The sequence below is a fragment of the Anabrus simplex genome, chromosome X (assembly GCF_040414725.1).
Source record: "Anabrus simplex isolate iqAnaSimp1 chromosome X, ASM4041472v1, whole genome shotgun sequence".
Lineage (NCBI taxonomy): Eukaryota > Metazoa > Arthropoda > Insecta > Orthoptera > Tettigoniidae > Anabrus > Anabrus simplex.
Window position 1 is genome coordinate 10,721,474 of NC_090279.1, and position 15,946 is coordinate 10,737,419.

The 15,946-nt window shown below is 37.9% G+C and overlaps 1 protein-coding gene across 1 annotated transcript in view; it reads left to right on the forward strand.

Annotated features, from left to right (window-relative positions):
• Positions 1-14,098, forward strand: part of LOC136886626 (zinc finger protein ZFP2-like) — an 83,592-nt gene extending 69,494 nt beyond the window's left edge. Inside the window, exons 4-6 of the mRNA XM_068230640.1 lie at positions 12,656-12,901; positions 13,205-13,314; positions 13,399-14,098. Coding sequence (XP_068086741.1) covers positions 12,656-12,901; positions 13,205-13,314; positions 13,399-14,098 — 1,056 coding nt within the window. The remainder of the gene's footprint in view (positions 1-12,655; positions 12,902-13,204; positions 13,315-13,398) is intronic.
• Positions 14,099-15,946: the final 1,848 nt, after the last annotated feature.

Below are 15,946 nucleotides of genomic sequence, written 5' to 3' on the forward strand. Positions count from 1 at the left end.
AAGTGAGTGGCCTCCCCATACAAATATGGGTTTGATGCAGCTTGTTGTTTTAAGGGGCCTAACATCGAAGGCCATCGGCCCAAATAAGGGTTTAACAGGGTGTCCACCTGCATGGAAAACCGCAAATTGAGAATCTCAGAGAATTCGATTAATAGCGCGAAAACCAGGAAATGTCAGGGAATTCAGAAGAAATCTGGAAATTCATTCTTTGGCCAGATAAAATGGACATACCTTATTTATCCCTTAATAGAAGCACATTTTTAAATTTTTATAACACTAATCTTGGGTAGGCTTATGTCTTTTATGCCAGGAATAAATTGTAAAGGAAATTGAATAAACATTCAAACAAAGCCAAGTGTGATATTGAATGTGAAGTAACCAATAGCTTCAGAAGCTATATGGGTAGCCTATAGCGCTCTGATTGGTTGATCCAATTTTCAATGTTTTGATTTGCTTACTATTGTATATTCTGTGTTGTTGCTGAATGGAGAGGTCTATATTGCGTTTTCAGCTTTCTAATAGCTTAAATATATGGCTTCCACAGCAAAATATGCACATAGACAACAGATGACTCTGTTTGTTTATTATGTAATGACGTGTGCGATAGTCACTGCCTTGTAAAATGTAAAAAGAGACAAAAAACACTGACTGAATGCAGGTAAGTGTGAAAATCACTTGAACTTAATACTCATTCAAGTGCTCATTGCTATTGCGATTATTATTATTATTATTATTATTATTATTATTATTATTATTATTATTATTATTATTACAATTATTAAATGTGCTGATGTAGGTAAACCTTTGTGTAAATGCGTAATGCATCGTGACACTATTCGGGCCGCACCATGTTGAGTTTCTAACCTATCTGATGAAATGGTTCGTCACGGACGTGGGTGAGTGAGGCTCCTCAGTAATCAAGTGATTTGGAGGTGTTATACAGCAGTGGAAGTGAAAAAACTTGCGGCAGTGTTACGTTTGTATTTATGAATCGTACCAACACATTTTGTCGTTATTGTTCTTTTTCTTCCAAATTTGCATTGTAAACAAAATGGACCGCCAAAACAACAGACTTAGAAGCCCAGCCACTACCAATGATGCCAACGTAGACCACCTCATGAAGTGCACGCTGGACGACTTTATTAACTCGGACAGCTTCCTTAAAAAAATTGTGCAGGCCATTTTGACCTGCATAACAGAAATGGTTATAAGAGAACTTCAAAAAAGTTTAATATTTAATGTCGAAGCATTTTCAGAGTTAACTGAAAATCTTGATGAAAAGGAGGTGGAAATCCACAAAATGAAGGAGGATATGGACTCCAAATGTTATTCATTGTAGCAATACAGCAGGAGGAATAATGTAAGATTTTCTGTATCCCCGAATGTTTGAATGAAAACTGAGATGAACTAGTGCTCAGCGTGTGCAAAGCAGTAGGTGCATATGTTACACTTAATGATGTTGATAGGTGTCACAGACTAGGTCCGTGATCACCATGGAAAACAAGACCTATCCTATTCAAATTTGTGACTTATCACTCATGGCAGAATGTCTTCACTAGGAAAAGGAAACTGAAAGGCTCATCCACAACAATCTGTGAAGATCTTACAGCTACCAGAATGTCCACCATGACGACAGAAATCCAGTGTTTTGGTCTTAGAAACACTTGGACTGACTCAGAAGACATCATAATCAAGAAGGCTGACGGGATGAAATTAAAAGTGTGCCAGTTAAAGGAACTTCCTATGGCATAAGCTTCTCTTGCAGTGCTATTTGATCACTTGACTATGTGAGTCCAAACCCATCGTTTACCGTAAGTCACAGCTGAGGAGCTAGCTTTTTTATTTTTTCAAGTAAATTTGTCTATCTATCTGTCTATCCATTTACTGTATTTATCTATCTGTCTAAATATCTATTCACTTAATCTGTCTTTTATCCTACCACCTGTCGATGTACGTACTCTTTAATAAAATTTTCCTAACTCGTTCTCTTTTAAGTCAGGCCTCCATATTACGTGTACATAGTTCTAACGTCAACACTACATAGAAAAAGCTCCTACTTGAGTATTCTGTATGCCTTATCTGCTGTTGCACATTATCACTATTATTATTACTGACAATTTAATTACCTAAAATATGTTAATTGCTGACCATTAATAGGGTGTAGTCACATGCTGTGTTTTAGTTTCATTTTAGCAGTTGGCAATGCATACAACAAACAGCCATAATCCCTCTGATCATAGCAATATTTTCCCTTGCCACACTTCCCCTTCCCCACCTATCCCATCAGCCTGTCTACCTGCTAGTCCATTCACCCTAATCTCCCCCTCCTTGAAGTTACAACTCACATTGTCCAGTCAGCCCTAAATAGACATAAAAGCACACTTCACTTATGTCACCTTAGTGCCAAGAGTTTAGTTTTTCAACTCATATAGATGAACTAAGTATGTCATAGAAAGAAAGAGATCCACCTAATCAATACTAATTTATTAAAATTTTCTTCTTAATAACAGGACCTGTTTTGACTATTCACAAGTCATCCTCAGCTGTCGTGTACATTCAGATTAGAATACATTTTTTTAATAGCTGTACCTTGCCCATAAACATTTCATATTTGACTGTCATTAGGTAATATGTTTCAGAGTGAATAATACTGTGTTTTATGTCTAAGTTTAGAAAACTATTATATATTAAAAAGAGACCACTTTTTGAACACATTAAAAGGATCACAACGTATGATAAAACTTTGCTATGTACATATGACCTTGAATTATATCATTAACGTTCAAGTTCTACGAGTAAAACAAGTTCCTAGAATGACTTTGTCATATTGCGTTGTTTTTAGTCTTAAGGTCTATATTACTTAATTTGACAAGGTATAAGCCTAATATAAAGTATATTATAAAAGCATACACAGCTACATTTAAGCACATTTTATAGACCTTAAGACTAAAAACACAGCAGGCACAATTTACCAGTCGGTGTTGCACAGAGATATTGATGTGGACCTGTCTTCAGAACATACTAATGCACATGTCCTATGAATATAGATTTCCTATCTCTAGTCTTTCAAGGTGTTCTGGATTTTATGGACATGAGTGTATTTCAATCATTCACAAAATTTACCAACATCAATAAGTAGATCAGAAGCGATAAGAATATGCAACAGCAGAAAGTAATAGAAAATATTATTTCAAGAATGAAGTCCCTCTGGAAATGAAATTAATATTAAAAAAAGTTACTTAAAAATTGATTTATTCCTGGCTGGCAACGCCTCACGATTGGTCCCTTTACCACCCTTTAGGGTTTGGTGGGATCTCCCCTTCAAGTTAGACATTCCAGAAGGAATATCCCTTGCAAGGTGCACCATGATGAAAGTAAAGATTCCTCTTGCAAGCAGCGTGATGATTCCCCTTGTTCCTTGTCTTGCAGGCTTTCTCTCTCTCTCACACACACACACACACACACACACACACACACACACACACACTCACTCACTCACTCTCTCTCTCTCTCTCACTCTCTCTCTCTCTGAAGCGGCACATTGATATGTGTTCCAACCATGCCTATTTAAATGTCATTCGACACTTAACTTGCGGGTTCAGATGATTTATGCATACCACACGTGTTCTGGAATTAATATAGTCGTGGTTATGTCTTGTAGAAGACGAAATAAAGTGTTCCCTTTATGAGACATCATGACTAATAAACGTCTCTTGGCGAAGAATATCTTGTAGAATTGTAGTGGGAAAGCGAAGTGAAGTTGTGCTCTAAAGTAGAGCAGTATGAAATCAGTAGTGTAGGAGCTGAGTAAGTTGAGTGTCGATTACACACTGCTTTTTGTCAGTTCTCGGCCTAGAAAGTGTGATTAGTTGGAAACCAATCATAATTTTTTTCACGTCTTAAAGTATCATGGTTCAAAACTGTTCTTCTGAAGAGTTCTGAAAACTTGCCGGCCGGTGTTAGCCTTGAAAATGTTAACTGTTCATATCTGTCGCATGCTAACCTCCTAACCAATAAGAGAAAAGGAGTGGATCGCCACGCGGCCATGCAGCAATGAGCCTAAAGGCGAATTTCTCCAATGTTATCACATCCCTGCCTTCACCACAGCTGTTGTAAATGACCCACTGACTGAATTAAATTAGGCTTTTTTGGCAATCTTAATTTTAACTCCACTTATGCCATTTTTGGTTACAATATGTTGTAGGTGAAAGATCTCTTTCCACAGTATACACTGCTGTATAAATGATGCAGAAGTATTAAAAGTGTATTATTTCGATATATTGATGCGGAATTAGTAAAATTGGTTTGTAGAAATCCTGTGTGTGGTGTGAAAACTGCATTTGCACTATAAAGTGTAGTGTAGAACTTTAAGGTGAAACTATCTGTAGACTTGTACAGTGCTTATGTAGTGTCATTCTACATTGTTAACAGTTAACTTCTCTGAGATGCCCAGCTATCTTTTAGCTGTTAATGTTAATACTATAATTGGTTTTACAGTAAAATAATGATAATCGTTACATTTACTATTTCTTAATTGATATTTCACCCAAGTGTCATTGAAATGTGTTTGATCCAACCCTGTCTCCTCACTTTTGGAGATAAATTGACCTGTGAGTATTTCTCTATGCCCAGATTCCTTTGATCTGTTCTTCTGAGCAGGAGATCTTTCATGGGGTTACTTCGGAATGTGTTGCAAGAATATAAGCATAAATTTGGAAGCATTGTCTATCGTAATTACAATGCCGATAGGCTTGATAAGTCTCTTAAAGGGATTCTTGGTGAAGGGCATACATAGAAGCTGCGAAGAAGTAAGGGCCACCTCGATCCTAGATCCGAAGAGCATACGTAGGCAGCCCATCTTGACTTCAAGGGAGGAAAGCATGCTCTGCATAGAATTTTGGGATTCTACTTTACTCTTTACTTTTCCAAAGTAACCCCATGTATCGTAAAATTTTGGACATGTATATGAAAACTTATGTCCAAATGTGCATGTACATCTGGGGAACTGTGAAAGCTGAATTTCTAAAATAAAAACTTTCTTTTTAACGTATTGTTTGAAATTACATATTAATATACTCTCACAGTATGTATTGGAAGAGAAGGAATTCAAGCAATTGCTTCCTTGTTGTACTGAATAACTGGCCATGTAGCTCTTGGCCTGCATTTATAAGATCCTGGGCTCGAACCCACCGTCGACAGCCCTGAAGTGCATGTTTCACATTTTCACAGCAAACAAATTGTGCGAATGTACCTTAATTAAGGCCACAATTGCTTCCTTCTCATTCCTAGCCATTTTTAGCTCATCATCGGCATATGACCCATCTGTGTCGGTGTGAAAGAGAAATGGTAGAAACCATCAAATAAACAATATGCCGTAGGTTATGTTCAATTAACTTTCATTAATATGGCTTAAATTTATGATTATAACTGGCCACTGTTCTTTGACTGATAATTACATTCAAACTATTCACCTTTTTGTCTCTTTGATGAATCAAGAAAACTAAATTTTATGTACATGGTCAATAAATATTTACATTCTCATAAGTTCCATAAATTCATACTTTAGGAATATTTGTTGCTTCAGTTGAACTATTGTAGTTAGGATACATCTAAATGTGGCTTAGAATTATTGTAGAATAATTATTTTATTAGTAAATATCATTCTTGCTTTATTATTACTTAATCTTTTCATTCTATTGTTCCTGTTAACCTGTTGCAATTTGGATAATGTAAGTCCGGTTTAGAATTGAAGTGTAGCTATGTAATTAGATTTTAAGTTGCTCGCTTTGGAAAGGCCAGAAATCTCATGACATCAAAGATGTCTGTGAACTTATCTGCCAGGTTACATCCAGCAGGAATGGTGTTGATTTCATTGTGTGCGCAAGCATGCAAGATTGAGTTGCTGAGGTTCAGTGCTATTCCAACAGCCTTATGTGAATTACATTCAATGTTGCATCCTCTCGAACTTGTGTTTTCTATGTCACAATCTGGCTGTGATGACCTGGATAAGGAAGAGCATTGGTAGGAACTACGAGGTCATGTTGCAGCGTATCCTTAAGATGAGTTTCCACTTCTCTGTGATGACCTTAATGCGCATGATGGTCACTAAGAATTTGTATAGCTGCCATGGTGGTAATACTTTCGGTACCTGATATGATGATGGAGCTCATATTTGAGGTTTCACTTGTGGTGACTGCAGCAAGCAAATTTACCTGATTGTCGTTCAGCACCGTGATCTACGACGAAGAAAGGGTGTGAATGTCATATCATCTGACTGTATTCCACCTCTGCATAAGGTAGGCATAGCGGATTTAAGGACCTCTATGCCCCTGAGAACATCAAGTGGTGGAAGCTTAAAGACTAGAAGGAGACCCTAGCAACAACATAAATTTTCCTCTTGTTGATCTTAATGCATTTGAAAACATGTAGACACATTCTACAGATCTTTCACTGCAACCATGACAGTAAACTTGGGTACGATATAACCTAGTTCCTCTTGTATTGAATATCTAACGTTCCTGTGGATGATTGCAGTCCAAGAAGTTGTAGGATAAGATGAAGGCATACTGTATATAAATCTCAATCGAGACGCACTCACTGTAATGACCTGTGTACAAGGTGTATCAGAACTATACTGACAGAGAAATCAGGGATGCTCTTCGTGGAATGTTGAGAATGATGGTGCAGTCAGATTCTCTTGGAAATGTTTCCTTTTGAGGAAATTAAAGTGACCTGGTTACTTCCGGTCATGCAGTTCAGATTGATGAACTTGCTCTATTTGCTATGTCAGAGAGTCAGCCGCAGTGCATGAGAAAAGAGAAAGGGAGGGGAAGTGAAATTTGGAGAAATAGGTAATTCTCGATGCGAATGCACAAGTTTCTCGTTCTATTCGCATAGTCGCTTCCACACTCCGGTAGGCACTGTACAGTTTGTTCTACTGTACATGAATTGACTACTATGTGAACCCTATAGAAAGAGAAGACATCTTGTAACAAGAATAGAAGCAGCTTTCCGAACTGTTCGCCGCACACTACACATCCTGGACATAGTCCATAGTCACTCACTACTACGCCATAGTGAACTATACACCAAAGTAGGAGGGGGCCTTATTGAACATACACTGTAATCAAATCACTCGGCGTGTTGATTCCTTCATTCAGTATTTCATTGAGTTTACAATGTTATGAAGGAAGGAATACACAATCTTCGAGCATGTTAATTAATATAGAATATTACTGCGACAAACAGACGAGAGGAGAAACAATCTGGTGCTTTCCTTGACTAACATGTGTGTCTTAAATACAGTGTGTTCTTTAACTGTGTGTGCAGTTACAGTTATTAGATAAATGGACTGTGGATATTGCCTGTTAGAGACAATAATATTGAAGTCGTATGAGGAAGCATTATCTCTGTCTGCGCATACACTCCACAACGCCTCCTTACCCTTATCTTCCCTGAAAGGCGGCAGCAGCTCTTCAAATTCAATCGCGCACCAGGAAGTAACAATTTAACCTCATTTTCTCAAAAATATTATTTTTCCCGACACAAGTATTGAGCACACTGTCTGCATTAGAGACAAAGATGACCAGTGATTAGAGGACAAACAAGAAATCCTCAATCATTGGCAACAACATTTGTAGATATTTCCTGCATTGAATTACCACATCACCCTATTCCTGATGGTAAGTCCCATCTTATGCATCACATCAAAGGAAGTGGAGTTTGCCATTAGGAGTATGAAGGACCAAAAAGCGCCAGGACCGGATGACCATCCAGCAAACTTCTGGAAGATGAGGCAGTTTAAAGAACTCATTATGAACTGGCTGACAAGCTTATTCAGTGCCAGAGTTGACTCTGGCTCTGTTCCCAGTCATTGGACTGTAAACATCCTTGTGCCTATTTTTGAGCAAAATGAAGATTCAGCATAATGTGCATATTACCATCCAAATTGCACCCAATTGTACATGAGAAGTTCTTTTAGAGTAGCCTTCATTATTGACTGGGTGAAATCGCCGGCATTATTGCTATCCAATGCATCTTCATTAAGGGTGTTGGAACAACTCATGCAATTTTCACTGCCAGAATGCTAATTGAAAAGCACTGAGAGCACCAGCCGGCAGTGTACATTGTCTTCCTTGATACTGGAATTACTTTCAGCCGTGTTACTACGGCTTGTTGCTGTGTACGGTATTGAATGTTGACAGATTTAGAAAGGTATGAAGTAGCAATTACACAACATGGGAATGTGTATACTTCATTAGTCGATGGGCATCGCAGCTGTCACTCGTGATGCATAGGATATGTCACCAATGGTTTGATCATGTCCTTTTGCAGTACGTGACGCAGTTGACAATTTCACTTAATCCTTTGAAATTACTTTACAATATCCACTATAAGGAACATTGAAGGTAATATACAAAAAAATTTAAACTAGAATCGCTGCTGGGATGGGTAAAATGTCTGGGCATATACGAAAGTCAGTTCTTTGAGATATTGATTCGAGTATGTATGAAACAGCTATACCAGATGAATGAATACTTAGTGTAGTAGCAATCTGTGTATAGAGAAAATGTGCTAAACTTAAAGCTAGTAATTACACAATAGTCGTCTTGACTTGTGTTGTTTGCAAGCACTTGGAATGCATTCTTTCTGATTATGTTATACACATTTAAGAAATTACCAACTGGCTCGATAGAAGGTAGTTCAGGTTTAGGAAATATTATTCCACTGAAGCTCATCTTGTGGATTCCAGCAGGATGTAGCAGATATATTAGATTCAGGAAGTCAAAAGTATCATGATTGACATATCCAAGGATTTTCTTAGGGTAGATCTCGGGAAACTACTGACAAAAAATTAGTGCGTTTGGGATAGATAAAACGATGGCTAAATGGGTGACTATAAAGATATGGCCAAATTATTAAACATTAAAAATTTGAGAATTGAACACATGAGATGTTACCAATTTTTTAGTTCATGACATTAGTACTTGGAATGCACCCCCTTAACTTTCATGAGCGACTTGATTAGACTGGGCATACCCTCAAACAGTATTTTACACTGACTCTTTAAATCGTCATCATGACGCCACATCTGACCGAGCTTCTCAATCAAGCCAATTTTTGTCGTTATTTTTCTTTGGACTTTTCTTTGCTATCGGCTAAGGATATTCTATGGGGTTCATGTCTGGACTGTTTCTAGGCTTTGTGGCAAGGAGGCCCATCTTGCATAACAATAAATTCACTTTGGCCAAACTACTCTTGCACCTGAGCTACCAAAGGGTTCTTAATACTACACTGTTCACGTCTGATAGTTCCTTCTACAATATATAATCTTCCACGGCCATACCAAGAAAACACACTCCAGACCATCACTGAAGTTGGATGCCTCACTCAATCTGGATGGAATGCTTCTCCTTATCTTTTGACATATTGACTTGTCTCTTCTCCGACAGGAAATACCAATTCGTCACTAAAGCAAACCCGAAATAAATAAAGCAAATAAGCCTAGCATTAAATGCAATAAGCTGTAAGGTTTAAGAGAAGAATTTCATACATTTACTGTGCTGTACGGTTACATCACTTAGATTGGGTTATAATGGAATAATGAATGATAATTTAGGAATTACAGTAATTGTCATGGACGTGCCTGTTTCCATTCATCAGATGACCATTTCTGGAGAGTCTTGCACACTGGAACCTCTTTGCAGCCATAGCAGGAGTAAACTTTGCTTTGCCTTGAGATCATCTTGCTTTCATTCCAGCATTAAACAGCTCTCGCCTCAGAGTCCTGGCTAATACAAATGACCCATACTCTTCTAATTTCTTACGTAAATCCAAACTAGTAACCTTGCGGTTGTTTACTGACAAATTAATCAGTTTTGCTTCCTCCTTGGGGTTGGTTTCTTCTTTTGCCCACAGTTTCCAACACGTTGTTGACATTTTGTCTTGGGCCGATGACCTTCGATGTTAGGCCCCTTAAAACAACAATCATCATCATCATATTTTGTCTTCCCGTTATCTTCACATTTTAAAATTCTACTTACAGATTGCTGTGGTATTTGCAATCTAGAATCTATTTCTTGTTGTGAATGACGTTTCTCAAGAAGTAGCTCTCTGACAGTGCCTTTCTTGGCGAAAGGTATCTTCGTCTTCCCATAACCTCAAAATTTGACAGTTCTCTAGGACCACTCTTAAGAAATACAACTGAACTCCTGAATAGTATCAATAATACATGTAATTTACAGAATGCACAGTCTTAACAATAGGTCACTTTATTTACTTCCAAACAGCAACAATATGTAGATAATAAAGATAAACAACAGAAAATGCTCACTAACAAAAATGACACAAAGCCATGTGAATAATGAAATTACATTGTGGTTCTCATTGTAGCCACTGTATGAAAAAATACAATAGTGTGGACCAGGATATCCCAAGTGGAAACTTGGCCTCCAAACAAGTTCAAGGATTAGGCTATAAAGGTCGATAGTTTACATAAAGGTAGAAATATACCTTTTACCATTAAAATTTGGCCACGTCTGGTGTATTTCTACAAAATAGAACTCAGAGCATAAGAGTAGGTGCAGCTTTATTTGATCCTGTAACAATTATGGGATTGGGTCCCACAGGGCAGTATTATGAGACCTTTATTCTCTGATATATATAAACAATATGAATAATGAACTGAAAAAAGTGATGAGGCTCTTTGTAATAAATAAGTTTCAGGATTATGAGTAATTGAAGAAGACCTTGACAATATTGTAAGATGGACATCGGGCAATGCTATATTTGTAAAAGTGTTGAAAAGTCAGTTTCTTTGTTTCACAAATAGAAAGAGTCCTCTCCAGTTTTATTATCATATTGATGGGTGAAATTTCTTCATGGGGATCTCTGTAAGTACCTAGCTATTCATAATAAGGATATAGCTTCATTATGGTAATCATTTAAACATATTGAGAATAAAATTTACAGATCTCTTAATATGATTATGAGGTTTTTTAGGGGTTGTAAAGGAGAGGGCATATAAATCTCCAGCAAAGCCACAATGAGAGTGTGAGACCATCACCAGTATTACTTGAGTAGAGAACAGGAAATGATCAACAGAAATAGCTCCATTTCTTGCGGGTGATTTCTAACAAAAGAGTTGTGTTACAGAGATGTTGCAAAGTTTCAGCTGGGGAGACTTGGAGAAAGGAGACAAGTTGTTTGATTAAGCAGTATATTCTGAGATATCATTTGAGAGATGGCTTGGAATGACTTTAGTTGATGAATACATTTAAATCATGTATTTTAAGTCTAGGAAAGGTCGCAACATGAAGATAAATTTCAAGTCAAGGGGAGAAATTTTGGCAAATGTTCACTTATAGGAAGATGATTTAGTGATTGAAATAATTTGTTTCATATATTTCCACATTTTTTTTCTATTTAAACAACCAACAGCCCTAATTGCTGTGGTTTGATTGATTCATTGATTGATTCATTCATTGATTGGGACATTAACTGATTTATGCTTTTGGTCTTAATGTGATGTACAGAGGGGGATGATGGATATTTCTATGCTTATGATATAAGCATTGTCCACTTGTTCCGAAAGTGGTGGGAGTACTGTGGGATTATTTGATATTACAGTGAAGTGTTTTTGGAAAGAAAGTATATAGGAACATGGAAATGAACAAAGAGGTGACAAGTCAAGTCATATGTAGGAAGATGGGAACAGGGGAATATGAATATAAGAGGATGAAGAAAATGGCTAGTCATTGTGGAATTAGGGATCAACAGAAAGAGAAACAGAAGCAAGGAATGGTATTGGGCAATGATTTGGAGATACTGCTTACTATTACTTAATTTCCTAAAATTGTACATCGTCGCCATAAGACCTATCTGTGTCGGTGCGACGTCAAGCCCCTAGCAAAAAAAAAAAATTGTACATGTTCACATACACGTATGTGTACAGATGCTCTGCTGAATATTCACAAATATGTAGGTGATTTTAAATTTACAAATTTGCAATGTTCCTCCCTTTCTATGCTATTGTGTCTACTGCTGTCCAACAGTGTGTTCCTTTTCATGTTCTTATATCTCATCAATTGTTTGAAAAGCAGTGGCAAAAGGGACTCAGGTTAAAACACAGCAGGTCATTGTGCAAGTTAGGTTCCAAAGAGGGTAAAAATTAAAATAAATAAGTAAATGCAATGTAAATTTTAACCGAATATAATTTGTGTAGTATTATTTGGAGTAGTTGCACAAGTGGTATGTGTGTTGATTATGTTTGTAAAACAGAAAATATTATGAGTAAGAGTTTGTAAATTCTTTGCATTTATTAAGGATGAGCTGTGTGCTTAATAGAAAAAAAAAGCAAAAATTGTATAATACTGTTTTTAGGAAATTGTCTCCTGCTCTGTTCTTTTAAAATTTAGTGCTTGATAATAATGTATTTTTGTGTACCATTTGCCACCATGGTAGACACCTCTCTTGCATTCAATGGGATTTTCATTTGATTGTTCCTTTCCATTATATATTTTTTAAATGGGAGATAAATTAATCATAGTCTTCTTGTGCCGCTATGAAATTTATTTTCTCAGCTGTTTCTATTTTAGGCCTATATATTTTTGTTTCCTTACTTCTTTATTCTACTTTTCTTATTTCTTTTTGACAGCCTTCCGAAGATACTAAGGAGGAAATATTCATAGAGGAACAAACTGGTGATCAGCTGTTGCATAAAGGTGTGATTATAAACGAATGCTCAGTATCTCATAAAAATTTCAGGAAAAGCCCGGACGTTATGCGGTCTCACACGAGCGAGAACCGATACTGCTGCAACGTCGGTGGTAAATCCTTCAGCCGGGAAAAACAAGCAGGTCACATGGGTAATCACACAGGCAACAAGCCTCATTTTTGCACTGTATGTTGCAAATCATTTGTCAAGAAAAGTAGTTTATCTTATCACAAGCTGACTAGAACAGGAGAGAAGCCATACAGGTGCAATGTCTGTAGCATGTCATTCAGACAGAAAGGCAGTCTAACCGATCATATGCGGACTCATACAGGCGAGAAGCCATACAGTTGCAATGTCTGTGGCAAATCATTCATACAAAGAGGTAAACTAACCGCACATATGCGGACCCATACAGGCGAGAAGCCGTACAGGTGCAACGTCTGTAGCAAATCATTCATACTGAAAAGCATTCTAACCGGTCATATGCAGACCCATACACTCGAGAAGCCATACAGTTGCAATGTCTGTGGCAAATCATTCATACAAAGAAGTAAACTAACCGCACATATGCGGACCCATACAGGCGAGAAGCCGTACAGGTGCAACGTCTGTAGCAAATCATTCATACTGAAAAGCATTCTAACCGGTCATATGCAGACCCATACACTCGAGAAGCCATACAGTTGTAATGTCTGTGGCAAATCATTCATACACAGAGTTAAACTAACCGCACATATGTTGACCCATACAGGCGAGAATCCGTACAAGTGCAACGTCTGTAGCAAATCATTCATACTGAAAAGCATCCTAAGCGGTCATATGAAGACCCATACAGGCGAGAAGCCATACTGTTGCAACGTCTGTGGCAAATCATTCATACGGAGAGGTAGACTGACCGAACATATGCGGACCCATACAGGTGAGAAGCCGTACAGGTGCAATGTTTGTAGCAAATCATTCGTACAAAAAGGAATTTTAACCGGTCATATGCGGACCCATACAGGCGAGAAGCCATACAGTTGCAATGTCTGTGGCAAATCATTCACAAGAAAAGGCGGTCTGACCGGTCATATGCGGATCCATACAGGCGAGAAGCCATACAGGTGCAATGTGTGTGGCAAATCATTCATACTGAGAGTTAGACTAACCGAACATATGCCGACGCATACAGGCGAGAAGCCTTTCAGTTGCAATGTCTGTGGCAAATCATTCACAAGGAAAGGTAGTCTGACCGATCATATGCGGACCCATACAGGCGAGAAGCCATACCGCTGCAATGTCTGTGGCAAATCATTCACACAGAAAGGCATACTAACCGGTCATATGTGGACCCATACAGGCGAGAAGTCATACAGTGCAATGTCTGTGGCAAATCATTCATAAAGAGAGGCAAACTTACCGATCATATGCGGAGACATACTGGCGAGTCATAAAGAGAGGCAAACTAACCGAACATATGCGGACCAATACAGGCGAGAAACCTTACAGCTGCAATGTTTGTGGCAAATCATTCACGAGGAAAGGCAGTCTGACCGATCATATGCGGACCCATACAGGCGAGAAGCCAACAGTTGCAATGTCTGTGGCAAATCATTCAGAAAGAAAGGCAGTCTGACCTAACTGTTCATATGCGGACACAAACAGAAGAGAAGCCATACTGTTGCAAAGTTTATTCCACTGGAGCACAACTTGTAGGTTTCCGGCAAGATATAGCAGATATCCTGGATTCAGAAGGTCAATTGGTCTGTATCGCGACTGACCTGTCTAAGGCATTTGATAGGGTAGATCATGAGAGAGTACAAGTAAAAATGAGTGCAATTGGACTAGATAGAAGAGTGACTGAATGGGTGGCTCTGTTTTTAGAAAATAGAACTCAGAGAATTAGAGTAGGTGAAGCTTTATCGTGCCCTGTAAAAATTAAGAGGGGAATTCCTCAAGGCAGTGTTATTGGACCTTTATGTTTTCTTATATATATCAATGATATGTGTAAAGAAGTGGAATCAGAGATAAGGCTTTTCGCAGATGATGTTATTCTGTACAGAGTACAGCAACTGCAAAATGATCTCTATAATGTTCTCGGGTTGTTGCATTTTCAGATTAAAGCTCGCAAATGGGCTGTTTTTACACCTTGAGTGCCACGTGAGACCAACGTTGACTCACAGAGCTTAATGCCATTCGGGCCGCGTGAGTCCGCTTTGGACTCACGCGCACTCTCAAAGTCTCAGGCCCCTTGGTGCTATACTGTCATCACATTTGACATGTAAACGTACGTTAAATGAAAGTAGGTGGCCAGTACGTAATGAATTATTCTTGGCCTGTTCGATGCGGCACCATGTCACTGTAATATATCAACCACAATATGATGACATTATTTATGGTTTTCTGATCGTGTCACGTGTACTAATAACACAATATTGTACTGTATAGTGTACTCATTGTTCATTGTCTCATATCAGGGTCTAGGCCTATAGGCAAATTGAAAACATAGGACAAAAAAGTTACATGAAGTTTCTAGAAAAAATATTTGTAACTGTCTCATTCGCAATTGGTACACTTTTTGCATCTGAATTTAAAGTTTAAGAAATGAGACTTTCTGAAGAAATATGATTCAAACTGTGTTTTACAATCACACAACAAATCTGTGCACTTTGAAGAAACAGTCCAAACAGAAGAAATTTTCACAGGTTGGTCATTTTAACTTAGACTGTAGAGTCTTCCTCATGGCAAATGGCCTTCTTGATTCCTGATGGATCTCTTCATAACAATTACTGCATCTCTGTCTTCCCTGCCAGCCTACATCCTCCAGTCAGTGGGGTAATACCTGTTTCTTTGGTACTTGTGAGGGAACGTGAAAATTTTTGATACCAGTACCTGTTAACTGTTCAACAATGTCCTCTTAGAACTGGGTAACAGATATACTCTCATTCCCAAGTTGATTGGAAATATAGATGGCGTTTACTATACTTGTGCCGATCAATATCTCTATAGCTATTTTTTGTACCATTTTACTCCGTCTCAGGGAAGTACTATAGCTCTTTTTATGATCTGATAAATCAATGTACGGTTTTCATGTGTTATACTCTATAACACTCCGTGGTTTTTGCTCTTCACCATCCCTCCTCTGAATAGTGACCATCTCACCAGTGTGTTTAGTTGTCAAAATTAAAACGTCTCTTTTATTGTGCCATTTCTGAACATAAACATCAGTGTTACTTTCCTGGGCTCTTGTCT